The sequence below is a fragment of the Triturus cristatus genome, chromosome 2_2 (genome assembly GCF_964204655.1).
Source record: "Triturus cristatus chromosome 2_2, aTriCri1.1, whole genome shotgun sequence".
In the NCBI taxonomy this organism is placed as follows: domain Eukaryota; kingdom Metazoa; phylum Chordata; class Amphibia; order Caudata; family Salamandridae; genus Triturus; species Triturus cristatus.
In genome coordinates, this window is record NC_140582.1 from 925708514 (window position 1) to 925724330 (window position 15817).

The 15817-nt window shown below is 49.4% G+C and overlaps 1 protein-coding gene across 1 annotated transcript in view; it reads right to left on the reverse strand.

The window, feature by feature from the left end:
* Window positions 1-8852: 8852 nt before the first annotated feature.
* The window catches only part of LOC146862959 (uncharacterized), a 274450-nt gene continuing 267485 nt past the window's right edge, over window positions 8853-15817 (reverse strand). Inside the window, exons 12-13 of the mRNA XM_085642331.1 lie at window positions 14582-14707; window positions 8853-9909 (exon numbers count right to left, since the gene is read on the reverse strand). Coding sequence (XP_085498457.1) covers window positions 9308-9909; window positions 14582-14707 — 728 coding nt within the window. The 3' untranslated portion in view covers window positions 8853-9307. The remainder of the gene's footprint in view (window positions 9910-14581; window positions 14708-15817) is intronic.

Below are 15817 nucleotides of genomic sequence, written 5' to 3' on the forward strand. Positions count from 1 at the left end.
GTTCTTCTCACTAGACACTTATTCCAAATCGGTCTTTTTCCTCTTTCATTCGGGCAGTAAACAGACAACAGGGGCCACTGGGCGTGAAGGCAGACAGAGCCATCCTGCTTGATTAATGGCTTTGCATTCCCATGTGTTCCCTGCAGTAAACATGCCCGAGGTGCCAGTGGAGCACAAGGCACACGGAGACATCCTCCTTAATTGTTGTTTCCCCTCTGAGCTGAGTCACTTTACACTCAACTCCAAAAAAAACGAACCATAAAAAAATGTACAAAACTACCTTAAACAGTATTGTTAGCTGGGTCTAATTTTAAGGAGACTATGGTGGGCTCATCTCAGCGTTGTACAGTGTTTGCATTAGTTTATGGATTACAGCAGATTTAAGAGTTAATTTAAGGAAAATAATTCTTTGGTATTTACACACAAGGGGAATATACCTGACCAGACAAAAAAAATCCCTGCACTTCTATCTAACTTACATCTCAACTTACAACACTCTGTAAATAACTGTCACTTCTCTTTACCAGCAAATACATTTCTTTCTAAAACCCTAATCCACCTTTATGTCCCATATCTCATTCCTTTACATAAACACTCAATTTTTAGAAATATATTTATACACGACTAGGTACCTACCACACTATTGCTCTAGCCTTAAAAAATCTCTGTACGTCACACCTCTCTTTCAATAAACCTCAGTGCACCACTGCACTTACCTCTCATAAACTCAACTTACAACCTCCCAGCGAACCTAACTCTAGATCTCTAACTCTCAATCAGCTTTCTGCCCCTATCTTCTCCTCAAACCTCCCTCTCACTCTCCCTCTCACTCTGCATCTCTCTCCCTCTTTCCCTCTCTCTTTCCATCTCTCTCTTTTACTCTCCCTCACCCTCTCCCTCTTTCCCTCTCCCTCTTTCCCTCACGCTCTTTCCCTCGCGTTCTTTCCCTCGTGCTCTTTCCCTCGCTCTTCTTTTTTACTCTCTCTCCTCTCTCTCTCCTCTCTCTCTCTTCTCTCTCCGCAACTCATCCCACATCATTTCTCTTACGTTTACTTCACCTCCCTCTTAATTTCATCTCTCTTTCTATTACACTTTCTACCATTTATTACAAACAATTTTAACATCTGTACATTACCTTTAACTACCTCTTGCATGCCTCTTTCTAAATCACCATTCTCTTTCAATTCTCTCTCTGCCTCTCAACTCACTGCCTCATCTCTATCTTCCCCACCTCACAGACACTATCTAGCCTCTCAATTTACCACAACAATTGGACTACCAGGTCTTGCTTCGTATTAATGTCACCTTGCTCATTATTTTATTAGTTTATCTCTACAATACTCTCTCTACCTCTTACACTCCATCTATCACGACCATTGTTTTCATCTCTCTTCCTATCTCATTGACTATTACCGTTCAATTTCTGCTTACGTCTCACTCATTTAATACATCGGTCTTCCCTCTATCTCTCTCTCTCAAATTCTACATTCTATACGTCTCCCTCGCCCATCCTCTGTATTACACTCATCTCTCTACCTCATCTTCACCTCTTCTCTCTCTACTTCTCATAACTTCGAATTTTAATCCCACCGGTTCTGCCTGCCTCTCTGCCTCGCTACTTAGGTTAAAAACACCTGTCATTCTGTGCTTCCTTCACCTTTCTATTTGTGCTATCTCATTATAACTCACCTCTCTTACTAACTTATTTCTATATAGTCCTTGCCCCTCAGCTTGGCAACTTTCTTTCTAGCCTACATTTAAAAATGCATGTCAGCCCTCTAAAAACAAGCATTGGCATAGCCAATAGGTCTCACATTTGGGATCTTATATGCTTTTAGCCATGCAAGAGTAACACTATTGCACCAAGGATATTGTGATGCATAACTAAATACTTATAAGGTCCCAAAAGCGAGACCTATTGGCTATGCCAATGCTTGTTTAAACAGTTTTCTATAGCGCCAACTCGACCTGCAGATACTGGAGTGCTTTACATGAGAACCAGTTACATCACACCAGATCGCAAATTAAGTGATCTGCCCAGAATCACATGACATTCAGCCGACGCCAAGACACAAACCTGGTCCTCTCCCCTTTTCAATTCTGCCAAGACCCCGATTAACGTTCTAGTGCCCAGAGTGCGTGAAATGTACTCAGACTACCTCACCATCACTCCCTAAGCCTCCAAAAGAGTTCCTAATTTCACCCCTCGCTCCCGTTCAGCCTCCCCAGACTCCAAGAATGGTGTGTTACTGCGTACAACAGGTGCCCACCCCGCCTCCCTACTCCGACCTTGACAGACCATCTCCTTGGAGGTCTCTGACCAGGCCCCCATACCACAAGACCACCTTAGTAACCCACCTCTATTTACACCACCTATTGATTTGCACGCCCTTACTCTTCAGTGAGATATATCACTCCTTTTGCAACTTTAAAGGGGCCCTACCACGCCACCATGAAAACAATACTCTTTCACATAAACAGAAAGACAAACAAAGCCCCCGATGACTGGAGTCACTGCTCGGCTGCTATGTGAGTAATGCATCACCTCACTACGCGCCCCTTCCACATCCGTTTATATTTCCAGACACTCCATAGGTCCAGTGTACTTGTTCGACATACTACCTCAGGCATTGAAAATGAAACATGCAAATGCAGATGCTAATTCACACCAGACGCATGGGCTCTTTACAGCTCAATAGAGTTAGGCAGTGCCCATTCTTACTCAACACAAGCAACAACACTCAACCTCAGTCCAATAGGTCTCGCTTTAGGAACCTTAGAAGTATTTAGTTATCAAGCACAATATCCTTGGTGCAACAACATCAACTGTTGCATGGCGAAACCTATTGGCTATGCCAATGCTTGTTTCTTTGAGCCACTAAGCTTAAGGTGCCAAATATACATTGTATTTTTAGTTGTGAAGCTTGTCCCAATTATTTTGGATAACTCGCCAACTTTTTACTAAAACAGCTGTTAGAAATGGGATTTACGGTAGGCAAGGGCTAAAGCCAGGCAAAAATCTCCACTCTAGTCAGGATAAGGGAGTTACACTCCTAAAATAACCCCTGCTCACTTCCTTGGTAGCTTGGCATGAGCAGTCAGGCTTATCTTAGAGACAGTGTGTAAAGCATTTGCACATAACCCACAGAAATACAGTGTACGCACTACAAAAGGACACCACACCGGTTTAGAAAATTTCCAATATTTTTATATAATTAAAACAAGACCAAAAACGACAAAAATCCACAATACTAAATGTAAAAAAAAAGTCTGTAGTTATCAAAATAAGTTTAAAACAAAGTCCCTCGATGTTGGTAGCTTCGTCCGGGGCAACCACGGCGTTGTGAACAACAAATCTCACAGTTATGGCTGGCTATGGGGTCGCGAGCCAGTTACGGTGTCGGGAAGACCCGCAAACAGTACGTGTGAGAAATGCAGGGTGATGAGGCCCTTGAAGTCACTCGCGTTGCAGGTCGAGCTCCTCTCTGATGGAATCAGGAGCGCTGGCGTCGGCAGGCATCGGGTGCTGCGGTGCGAAGTGCAGCGTGCAGTGCCCCTAGGTTGCGGTGCGAGCAGCAGCTAGGTGGCAGCATCAGATGACATCGTCAGTGAGACCAAGGTCGCGGTGTGAGATGAAGGCGGCGCTCGTCATGGTGCTGGCAGGTCACGGTGCAAGCAGCGGCGGCGTTGTTGCTGAAGCGCTGTCGGGAGTCGATGGATGGTGCCGGCGTCGGTGGGCCAAGGCTGCGGTGCGGGATGAGGGCGGTACTTCGAGTGACTTACGAGCGGTGCCCTCAAACCACGGTGCAAGCAGTGACGTCGATTTGGGTGTGGAGTGGCGGTGGCGGGGAGGCCAAGGCGTCCTCGTGAAGCAAGGCGGTGCGGAGTGCGGTGCCCACAGGTTGCAGTGCGAGCAGCGGCTCGGTGGCGGCGTCAGCAGGCGTCGTCAGTGAGCCCAAGGTTGCGGTGCGGTGTTGTGGCGGTGCTCTCTGTGGTGCCAAGGCTTCGGCTTGAAGCGAGGCGGTGCGGAGTACGGTGCCCACAGGTCGCGGTGCAAGCTGCGGCTCGGTGGCGGCATCAACAGGCATTGTCGGCGAGACCAAGGTTGAGGTGTAGCGGTACCCTCTGCGGTGCCTTCAGGACACGGAGTCGGCAGTGGCGTCGTAGATGTCGTCGAGTTGCTTTTCCTCTGATACAGCACAAAACACACAGTCCCAGTGCTGTGGGCAGAAGAGCTTGAAGTCTTTGCTGTTCCTGAGACTTCGTGAACAGGGGGCAAGCTCTACCTCAAGCCCTTGGAGAGACTCACAAATTAGGTTGCAGAAAGTCCAGTCCAGGCCTTTCACTGCCCAAGACAGAAGCAGCCACTGCAGGTCAGCCCAGTGAAGCACACAGCAAAGTGGTAGTTCCTACTCACAGCTTCTCCAGCTCTTCTTCTTGGCAGTCTTCTTGATCCAGATGAGTTCTAAAGTTCAGGGGTCTGGGCTCCAGTATTTGTACACAAAAATCCTTTGATCTTGCAGGCAGAGGGTGTCTGTGCCCCGCCAGAACCAATTCGGCCTTCTCTGGTGTGATTTCCAGGCAGGAGGTGGAGACGGCATTGTCAGAGGCAGACCAGACCCTTTGAGGTGCAAGGAAATCTCCTTCCCCTTCCCCCATCGCAGCCCAGGCCTATTCAGCCCTTTCCCGACCTGCCTAGACTATCTGGAGCCCATCTGGCTCCCCAGCCTTCTGTCATCCAAAACCCAGGCAGGCAATCCACATTCCAGCAGAGGCACACAGGATGACTGAGCAAGAAAATACCTACTTTCTAAAAGTGGTATTTTCAAACACAGAATGTAAAAATCACCTTCACTAAAAGATGCATCTTTAGATTCTGAGTTCAGACATACTATACTTCATTTTCCTACCTAATTCCCTGGGCCAGTTACGTTTAAAAGATGTTATAAACAAACCTCCTATTCCTTCCTATGGGGAACCAGTAGCCTTGCAATAGTGAAAAACAAAATAGGCTGTAATTCACTATTGGGACATGCCACACACACTGGGGCATGTCCCACCTTTCACTTACAATGCACCCTGCCAACAGGTGTACCTTGGGCCTACCTTAGAGGTGCCTGACATGTAAGAAAAGGGAAGGTTAGGGACTGTCAAGTGTGTGCACTGGCCAAGTCGACATGGCAGTTACAAACTGCGCACAGACTCTGCAATGGCAGGTCTGAGGTACCTTTTCAGGGCTACTCACATGGGTGGCATAATCACTGCTGCAGGCCCACGAGTAGCATTTGATCACATGCCCTGGCACACTCTGTGCACTTTACTAGGGACTAACAAGTAAATCAAATATCCATTCATGGAAACACCAATCCATAACACAATTTACACAAGAGAGCGCCTGCACTTTACCACTGATCAGCAGTGTGAAAAGTGTACAGAAACGTTATGCCAGCAAAAACAGAGTCAAAACCTGGCAGGTCAGAAAGCAAAAACTCAGGGGAAACACACCAACAGATGCCAAGTCTAACAACTGCCTTTAGATATGCAACAACGCAAATGTTTTTATACATTTTTGGCGGATTGGGCTTTCGTCTCTGCAAAGTCACAGAAAGGAGCTCAGCTAGCCGTCTGTGAAGAGGTGGGTGCTTCTGAAGAGGGAGCTCAGCTAGCCGTCTGTGAAGAGGTGGGTGCTTCTGAAGAGGGAGCTCAGCTAGCCGTCTGTGAAGAGGTGGGTGCTTCTGAAGAGGGAGCTCAGCTAGCCGTCTGTGAAGAGGTGGGTGCTTCTAAAGAGGGAGCTCAGCTAGCCGTCTGTGAAGAGGTGGGTGCTTCTGAAGAGGGAGCTCAGCTAGCCGTCTGTGAAGAGGTGGGTGCTTCTGAAGAGGGAGCTCAGCTAGCCGTCTGTGAAGAGGTGGGTGCTTCTGAAGAGGGAGCTCAGCTAGCCGTCTGTGAAGAGGTGGGTGCTTCTGAAGAGGGAGCTCAGCTAGCCGTCTGTGAAGAGGTGGGTGCTTCTGAAGAGGGAGCTCAGCTAGCCGTCTGTGAAGAGGTGGGTGCTTCTGAAGAGGGAGCTCAGCTAGCCGTCTGTGAAGAGGTGGGTGCTTCTGAAGAGGGAGCTCAGCTAGCAGTCGGTGAAGAGGTGGGTGCTTCTGAAGATGGAGCTCAGCTAGCCGTCTGCGAAGAGGCGGGTGCTTCTGAAGAGTGAGCTCAGTTAGCCATCTGTGAAGAGGCGGGTGCTTCTGAAGAGGAAGAATGCAGGTTTTTTATCCCTTCGTCTTTTAGGTAGGAGACCGCTCCTGCAAAGCTTCCTACTTTCTGAGGGTGGAAGGAGGATGTGCTAATTGTGTTATTATCTCTCCCCCCCTTGTTATGCCCTCTTACTTACCACTAAGGCCATCATTGTGGGGAGGGTAATTACCAGTGGTTACTGCCCGCAAGTGCAGCCATTAATGCTTGTGTGTATAAAATTAGATTTTTACTCCGTGGTCGGCATTACGCATTTCGGCTTTTGCGAGCCTTGTTCACGTGACATAATGGGGTATTTTCTGAGCTCTTTTAAAGTGACAGTGCAATGATTAAAAACGTCACATGACCAGCAAAACGATGGACATAAAGAAAATCCATTACAAATATAAACTGTATAAAGGTCAAATACTTATACGTTGACATTAAAGATTGAAATTAACACGTAGGCATAGATGACATTTACCTGTGTTTAACAATATTTTAAATTACTAAAGTGCATTGTATATGATGTCAATGTTACATATATATGGTAAAAGGAAATGGAACTTCGTGAACCACCTCTAGTCTATCGAATTGAATTTTTTAACAAGGCACTTAAATAGACAATAAATTCAATGAAGGGAAAAATTGCCCCAGAAGTTTCTAGTGTGCTTGAAAGCACAGTGGTCCTTAATTGATGTTTTCTTTTACGAAGTGTATACAGTGGATTTCATCCTGCAAGCTCTAATTTTCTTTTGTGGGGATGCACACGCTTCCCTCCGATATGCCCAGTTTAATCTCTTCGGTATATTCTGCTTTCTTTTTGTTTTTAATCGCTATACACTACCTTAAATGTGATACCCATATGCTCTCTTTCTGTGTGATTAGTTCCCCTCAGTATACTTTATTCCCTTGTGTGTAATCGATCGGGATAAGTGAGCTGTCCAAATACATGTGTTTTATTGATGAGGCTCTTCCGGTCTCCTCTTCCAGCTGGCAATTCCAGTTTTAGTGCCAAGATGCCTCGAGGTGAACGTGGCTTTCTTTAAGTAAATCACTCACTCACCCACCTCCAGATGGGAGTTGGTGGGTGTGGGTAATCTAGGAGCCCTTACCCCGGGCGCCTTCGGCAAGTAGTATGGCAGTAACCACAAAGTCCTAGCCCCGCCAGGTGGGCGGGGCTAGGACTTCGAAGGAGTGGGCAGTTATAACTGACACCTCATTTTCTTGTGGCAGTGTGGCTCGCCGGTCAGGGATTAGCGAGTTTTTGGCTTATCAAGTTGGTTAGTGGTCAGGAGCCGAAGGGAACGGCCCCAGGAAATATATGATCTTGTTGCTAAAGGGGGACTTCCCTGAACTGCACAAGATGACATTGGGAAACGGGCACTAAAGTGGAAAGAGGAAATTGGGGTTTCGGAAGACCTATTTTTTCACTCATGTAAACTGGCACAGAACATTTTAATTCCGGCCCGGTTACAGGCACAATACTACAAAACTTGCTTTTCACTATACTAAACTCCAAAACAAACTGCCAAATGGGGTACTGGGAAAGGAACATAATGCCCCAGGTGTGCATTATTTCAGGCAGACCTGATCCATATTTTTGCCTCCTGTAGCATGCTTAGCAAGTTGAAACTGGAGATCACCAACTTTCTTAAGGAGGTATTAGAAGTGGAATGTTCCCTCTCCCCGTCCCTGATAGGGCTTGGGGTAGCACAGGATACACGGGGGAAAATCGGAGAGGAATTAGTGTTTATTGGAATGGCGTTTCTCCGTCTATGCATAGCATCGACATGGTTAGATCCCAACCCCGCCCCCCCCCCCCCCCGGTTATGGTGGCTCAGTGGACTAATGCGTCTACTGCAGGGGCCTGTGTTTGACCTCATGTTCACAGGTTCAAATCCCGGCGGGTCCACTCAGCCTTTCATCCATCTGAGGTCGATACAATGAGTACCATTGCCTTGGGTAACAACAAACATCGGTATTCAGCGCAAAGATACCCGTAGTGGTGAACGTGCGCTTTACAAATACACGTGTAATGTTATTACAGCAATGGCTTTCTCGCCTGCTGGCAAATTATAATCTGGATAAGGCTATTTATGCAAGGAGGGGAATACGCTCACAAATGAAAGGCTTAAAAATCTGGGAACCAGTGACTAGATGGATAGAGGAAAATGGGTAGTTTATAAAGAGGAAGCCAACACGGTAATGATATGACAGTCTCATCGGGGTTCATGTGGAAGCGAAGTTGATGAATAACGCATGAACATGACTGACTGGCTCTAACTGGCAACTTTGGTTACATTTGTACTAGCAAACTGTAAAGGAACTAGCACATGATTGTGTGTCAAACAGAGGATAACAGAATGTAAGACAATGCCAATTCCACGGGGTGGGTGGGTAGGTACTGGATGGGTGGGGGCCAGATACAAAATTCAAAAATGCATAATTGCCCTGTGATAATGAATTTCAATGTATGCTTACACTGTCATACAAAATGTCAAAGAAATAAAAATGAAAGGGAATAATGGCCAACGTGCAGAATAATGATGCCAGTGACGCACTTCTGGAGGAGGCAAGGAGAACTGATCTTTGGGAGAGAGAGCCGCAGCACAAACCACTGACCACTTTATTTTGCATTAAAAAGGCAGCTTTATTTTGAACAGGTGAACATCACAAAACATTTTCCTGGCATTCTGCCGTACAAAACTAAAATTGCACAATACAAAACATGAACTATCCATTTTCCTACCACCCACCCCTGTTCCCCACCATACCTAACTCGATAACCATCTACTACCTATTGTACTTCAGTTCTACAGTTTCAAACCTTAACTTTCCCCTACAGGCTATGACTTTCTCCATTAATATCTAACCCCTTAAACTCCTATAAGTAACCAATAACTTCCTGCCTATTCCAGGTGAGAGGTTGTTCATCCCCTCCATTTCAGCGTGGTATGCTTACGGCAAGGCCAATAAAACGTATGTAAACGCAAGCAAAACTTTCCAGGCCACCACCAACCAGATAAAGGCCCAATTGTGGACTTTTCTTGCCCCCTTCCTTGCTCCCTACTGTCTTCCCGTATCCAAATCACCGTCTAATATTCAATGTCCGCGCTAGTACCTCTCTCAATTCCAGCAAGTATAAGTCAGTCCCATACCTGGAGAGATGCTCCCCATCTCCCCGAAAAAACTCCCTATTTTCAAATCTGAGGTCTGCATGCTCAATTCGCCCAAAGCCCTCCTTCCTGCAAAAACGTCTCATCTCAGCGTTTAATTTCCTGCGAGCCCTGTCAATCGCCCCCTGCCTGTGGGCCCCTCTCCAGTTCCGCCTAGGAATAAACTCAGTCCATATCACGAAGCATCCTGCCCACTGTCTCTTGATTTCCAATAAATCCTGCTTCATTGTGCGCATGAGTGTCAGACCCGTCTCCACCACTAGGTCATTTTCCCCAAGGTGAATAACTAAAACATCCGGGCATCTCCTGCCTGCTAACATACTGTTCAATCGACTAAATAACTCTTTCCACCGCATGCCCTCTTTACCACACCATTGAACCAAGAACAGGTGTCTGTCAAAGCCCAGGTTCTCTCCATGTCCCCTCTGTGCTGCTTGTCTCGCTGCCCATTTTATGACCGAATGGCCCACAACCCAGATGGATTTGTCCTCAGCTGCCGGGACCGGAATGGAACCTGAAACAGATGAGCACAATCAATAGCATTAAACAATGACTCCCCGTCTCAACAATCCAACCATTCCAGCCTCACTTATCTCTGAAAGCAGCCCGCAGTCCATCTTTTCAGCTGCATAATGTCCTCCCTAGACTATCCCCTAATTTGCTGCCCCAATGCAGAATGAATGGATCCCATACTCTGCCTCTGGAACCCCCAAACTCCGTAAGGCTTTGTGTAGAACTGACAGCAGTCGAACCGGGGCATCTCACACATGCCTGAACACCTCCCCACGTGTAGCTCTCAACTTGTTGCCCCAAAATACCAGGCACAGGGAAGGTACTGGGTATATTGGAAGAGCCACGCTCCTGCCTTTCGACCTCTGAACCATTTTAGGATTGCGCAGCAATATTCCAACCTCTCTTCTCGGCGAGCATCGGCCTCCCAGCACAACCCCTTACGTCCCCTCCCAACACTCAGAATGCGCCAAAAAACAATCAGGACATGAGCGTAGTGAACAAAAATGCCTCCTCATGCCCAGCACACACTACTGGCAGCATGTGTAACACCTTGCTGAACAACTGCCATGACAAGGGCGGCCTCTTCCGTCCCTCCCGACCCTGCTCCCAAGCCCAGCCTTCGAGCATTCTCTCCCCAGTTCCCCTGCTGATGAGGCAGAGCCCCATGCTAATTTGCCCATGAATGCAATTCTCACTAACTTCCCGGCTACAGTCTCCCTTTCATCATAGTCAGTATAAATTGCAGTACATCTTCCATCTGTCTCCAACCCAATGGTCTGCGCTTCACCTCAGGATCCAGAAATTCAGACCATGCCTGACCATATGCAGTCCTGGTGGACTCAGCCAAAATTCCTACCACCAGTTGTAGCATCTTTTTTTTATTCCTACTTGCTACAGTTCCTCAGGCATGAGTGTCTTGTGTCTGTCTGCTCTATGGCCAGTCCATGGATTTTCTCCCACTGTGAATGCAACAAAGCAGCCACAATGTCACTGTCCACTCCTGGCACATGCCTTGCCTTAAAATCTCTTGCCTCAGACATCAAAGCACAAATACCTGCAATAAATTCAACACCTGTTTGTCCCCGGCCGACTGACTGTTCATGATCTAGACCACCGTCATGTTATCCACCCTGAACCACACCCTTTGATGTGCCAGTCCCGCACCCCACAATGGGATCGCTACCACTAATGGAACAAATTCCAGAAAAGCATTACTCCTACCCCCTGACTTCCATTCTGCGGGCTATTACTCCTTGCACCCATGTCCTTGCCAATACAGGCCAAATCCCATGCCCTATGCTGTGTCTAAATATCAGTACGTTCCAATCCGTATCCACCAGGCTGCACAGTAGAATCACATTGAAAGAATTAAACAAGCATTGGAAATGCAATAGGTCTCACATTTATTGGAGTTGGAGCTATTGGCATTGTAAATGGCAATGTTTTGTACTTGTGCAATAGGTCTTGTATTTGTTGGAGCTATTGACATTGTAAATAGCAATGTTTTTTATTTATCCTCAGGGTTTTATATAGCACAAACTTAACACGAAGGTATCAGAGCGCATTAAATGACTCGCAGTAAAGGAAATAACCTTTGGGGAGAGGTGGCTTAATAGAGCTGGCGAACCAAGTTTGAGTTCCCATAATTATGAGCAAATCACGTAAACACCCCGTGCCTAAAAACATACACATGGACAAAAAGTGAACCTGGTGAAACAATATATTAACAAGCGCTAACTGACAGCTTTGGGAAAAGTGCCAAAGAGCACACCGCCAGAACCGGGTGCATCTGAAGACTGGACGCCAAAGTTAACCACGTGACATAGTACCCCCAGGGGCACCCCGCTTTCCCCCCTCCCCCAAATTAGGTTACCCAAAGAAGACACAAGAAACAGTTGTAAATGGGTAACAAATGCTGCAGGATTTATTACATAATTCCAGGATATGTAATAGGTGGGTTATCTTACGGGCGATCCAAGGGCAGGCGGCCATCTACTTCACCTGCCCCGCCTGATGAGCCGGGCAGCACGGGAACGACCCGCAAGTGCTGCCCCCCAAGTGATTCTTTTTTCGATCACATGCCGTTGAGATTCTACTCACACCCCCCCTCTCGGGGCGGAGCGTCGCATAGCAAGCCCCCGGTTGTTCAGGCCCACAACCGCCCACAGGCCTAGCGGGGCGCCGACCGGCTTCCGGGACCTCTCTGGAGGCTCCTCGTTTTGGCTCAGGCACCACGTGGTGCCGCGCAGAGGTACCCTTTGTACCGGCCTGCTTCCAGATCGCCCTGTAACTCCACCTGCAACGAAAAGAAAACATTAAAACGTTCACCAAAAAACCCCCACCCCACCACACCACGCCGGGTAAGCGGTAGGGAGGGTAAAAGGCGAGGTGGGCGACAAAGAGGTCGCCAGTGAGGGTGGGGGAAGGCTAAATAGCCTTCCCCTCACACCTGGGCCCGGAAGTGACGCGCCTTTCGCGTCACTTCCGGCCCTCGACACGGAGGGGGGCAACAATCGGGATCCCCGCCCCCGCCCCCCCCCGAAGGAGGGAGTGGGGAGGGGTGACCGGGGCCCCGGGGCCACTAAGGCGCCGACCGCCGAGTGGCCCCCTGCGGGGGCCGCGGTCAGCGGCATAGTACCCCCAGGGGCACCCCGCTTTCCCCCCTCCCCCAAATTAGGTTACCCAAAGAAGACACAAGAAACAGTTGTAAATGGGTAACAAATGCTGCAGGATTTATTACATAATTCCAGGATATGTAATAGGTGGGTTATCTTACGGGCGATCCAAGGGCAGGCGGCCATCTACTTCACCTGCCCCGCCTGATGAGCCGGGCAGCACGGGAACGACCCGCAAGTGCTGCCCCCCAAGTGATTCTTTTTTCGATCACGTGCCGTTGAGATTCTACTCACACCCCCCCTCTCGGGGCGGAGCGTCGCATAGCAAGCCCCCGGTTGTTCAGGCCCACAACCGCCCACAGGACTAGCGGGGCGCCGACCGGCTTCCGGGACCTCTCTGGAGGCTCCTCGTTTTGGCTCAGGCACCACGTGGTGCCGCGCAGAGGTACCCTTTGTACCGGCCTGCTTCCAGATCGCCCTGTAACTCCGCCACAGCCCTGGAGGCGGCTAACCGTCGCAGCCAGGGCCCCCCACCAACCTAGCTCTTTACCTGCACCCTCTATTCACCAATGCTTCGCTTAAATCCAATAAAAACAGGTCCATGCCTATTTGGGAGAGGTGTACTCCATCCAAGTCGAAGTACCCCTTCACATTCCCCCGAATCATCTCATGGCGAATAAAGCCCAAACCCCTTTGGGCTGTGAACTTACGCATTGCTCCATTAATGCGCCTCCTGGAGTGCTCTACCGCTTCTAAGGATTTAGCTCCCCGCCAAGACCTGCGGGGGATGATCTCCGACCACACGATCTCACACTCGCCCAGACGTTTGCAGATTTCCCCTAAGTCTCTTTTCATGGCTAATAACAGCAATCGTCTCCCTAGGGTAACAAGGTCGTTACCGCCCAGGTGTATCACCAACAGGTGGGGCAAGGTGGACCCGTGTGCTCTTAGTCTCTGCTCGATCTTATTCCTGAGTTCGAACCATCTCATCCCCGGCACCCCCATCCATTCCACTTCGGTCTGAGGGAAGTGTCGCATCCAATTTCGGTGCAATGCCCATTGGGCCGCCCGGGCGACAAATGAATGCCCGATCACCCACACCACTCGTCCTAATAAAGAGGAGACATGGTGTACACACAAGTTATTTAATCAGAAAGGGTGATTTCAACGATACACACCATAAATCACAAACACATTACTAACAGCTGCCTCACGGGCGAACGTATATCTTATAGCAATCAGATTCCCAACGCCCCAGTTTCTTCACCTGAGCGGCCTCTAATCCCGCCAGGTGAGCGGCGGTGGCAGCGCCAATGCGGAAGGAGTGGCTGGAATACCTTCTGTCCGGCCGGGCGAGCCCCGCCCTGGCTAAACTGGCCCTGATTACCTGCTCGAACTGGTATCTAGTTACAGGGGTACCATTTGAATGCAACAGGAGATAACCAGGGCCAGGCGGTCTGTGTTCCAAAAACGCCTTTACCCATTGTACTGGGCAGAACCTGGGGTCACCTAGGGGCTGGAGAACCACCCTGATCCCCCGCCCCGCCTGATCAGTCTTGGACTTGCGTAAAAGAATGGTCAGTGACCCGGAAATGGACACGTCTGAAATTGCCAGCGCATCCCCTGAACAGTCGACCTTGGACCTAGCCACTAACTCACTGACTCTGAAAGCCCCGAAGAATGCTAAGCAGAATGTGGCTGAAAACAGCGTGGCCTCGTAATGAGAGTAGGTGACTAACTCGAGAGCCCCTAGCATGCCTTTCAGGATTTCGAAATCAATGGGCGCTCGATTATCAGGGGCCCTGGGCTCCTCCCTAGCCCAACCCTTCAAGGCGGCCCGGATGGGATAGGAGTTAGTGGGATCCGCCCCGCCAGACAACCTAGTGTCGTGGCTTACGGCTGCCAAGTGACTGCCCACCCATGAGCGGCTCTTCCCTTGTCCCCTAGCCCACACCAGGAATGCTCGGACCTGGGACACCAACGCAGCCCCTGAAGTACACAGTGCCACAGAAGTTGCTCTGAATGTTGCCATGTGGGCGCTGTAACGCTTTCTGGTACCTGGGGCCAGAGCTCTTTCTCCCATCGCTTTCAGGCTCAGTCCCACTGCAGGATCCTCCATAGATGGTCCGGGAATGGGGTCATCTGCGCTCTCGCCCGCGGCCAGGCCTCCCTGAATCGGAGCCACTGAAAACGAGAAAGAGCGTCAGCTGCCACATTTTGAATCCCCTCAATGTGCCTGGCTTTAAACTCCACATTGATGCGCAGGCAAGCCCGGACCAACTCCCTTAGTAAGCACAGCACCAGCCGGCACCTGGCGGACTGGTTGTTAATTGCCTGAACGACCGCCATGTTGTCAGACCAGAACACCACCTTTCTGTCTGACAATGCCGCCGGCCATAGGTGTAATGCAACAACAATCGGGAAGAGCTCCAACACAGTAACATTTTTGGTGATCCTACGCCTGCGCCAAACATTGGGCCATCCCTGCGCGCACCATTCTTCGCCCAGGATAGCCCCAAAACCTTCCCTGCCTGAGGCATCTGTGAAAAGACAGAGTTCCTGACTATCAATCCAGGGCTGCTTCCAAATAACCGTCCCGTTAAAGCAGGCGAGGAATTCGCTCCATACCGCCAGATCCTGCTTCAGCCCTGTCCCCAGCTTGACCCAGTGATGTTTCTTCTTTATACCAGCAGTCGCCCTAGCTAGCCTGCGTGCAAAGACCCTCCCCATGGGTATGACCTTTAGCGCAAAATTCAGGGTCCCTAGCAGGCATTGGATTTCACCCAGAGTAGCCTTGTCCCTACCCAGTAGATCGCAGATCTCCTGACGCAGGGCCTGTACCTTATCCGCAGGGAGTCGGGACACGCCCTTTACCGTGTCCAACTCGATGCCCAAGAATACCAAAACCTGCGCCGGACCCTCGGTCTTACCAGGAGCTAAAGGTACGCCCAAGTGTCCTGCCAATTCCTTGAAACATTGCAGCGCCCGTGCACAATCTTGCGAGTCAGCTCCCCCGATGAAAAGGAAATCATCCAGGCAGTGGGTCACTCCCTCAATGCCATACCTGTTTGTTAAGGCCCACTGTAGGAAGGAGCTGAACGCCTCAAAGTACGCACAAGACACCGAGCATCCCATGGGCATACACCTATCATAAAAGACCTGGTCCCCCCACTTGAAGCCCAGAAGGTGTTGGCTGTCCGGGTGTACTGGCAGGAGCCTGAAGGCCGATTCGATATCAGACTTGGCCAACCAGGCTCCCTTCCCTGCCCTCCTGATCATGTCGACTGCCAGGTC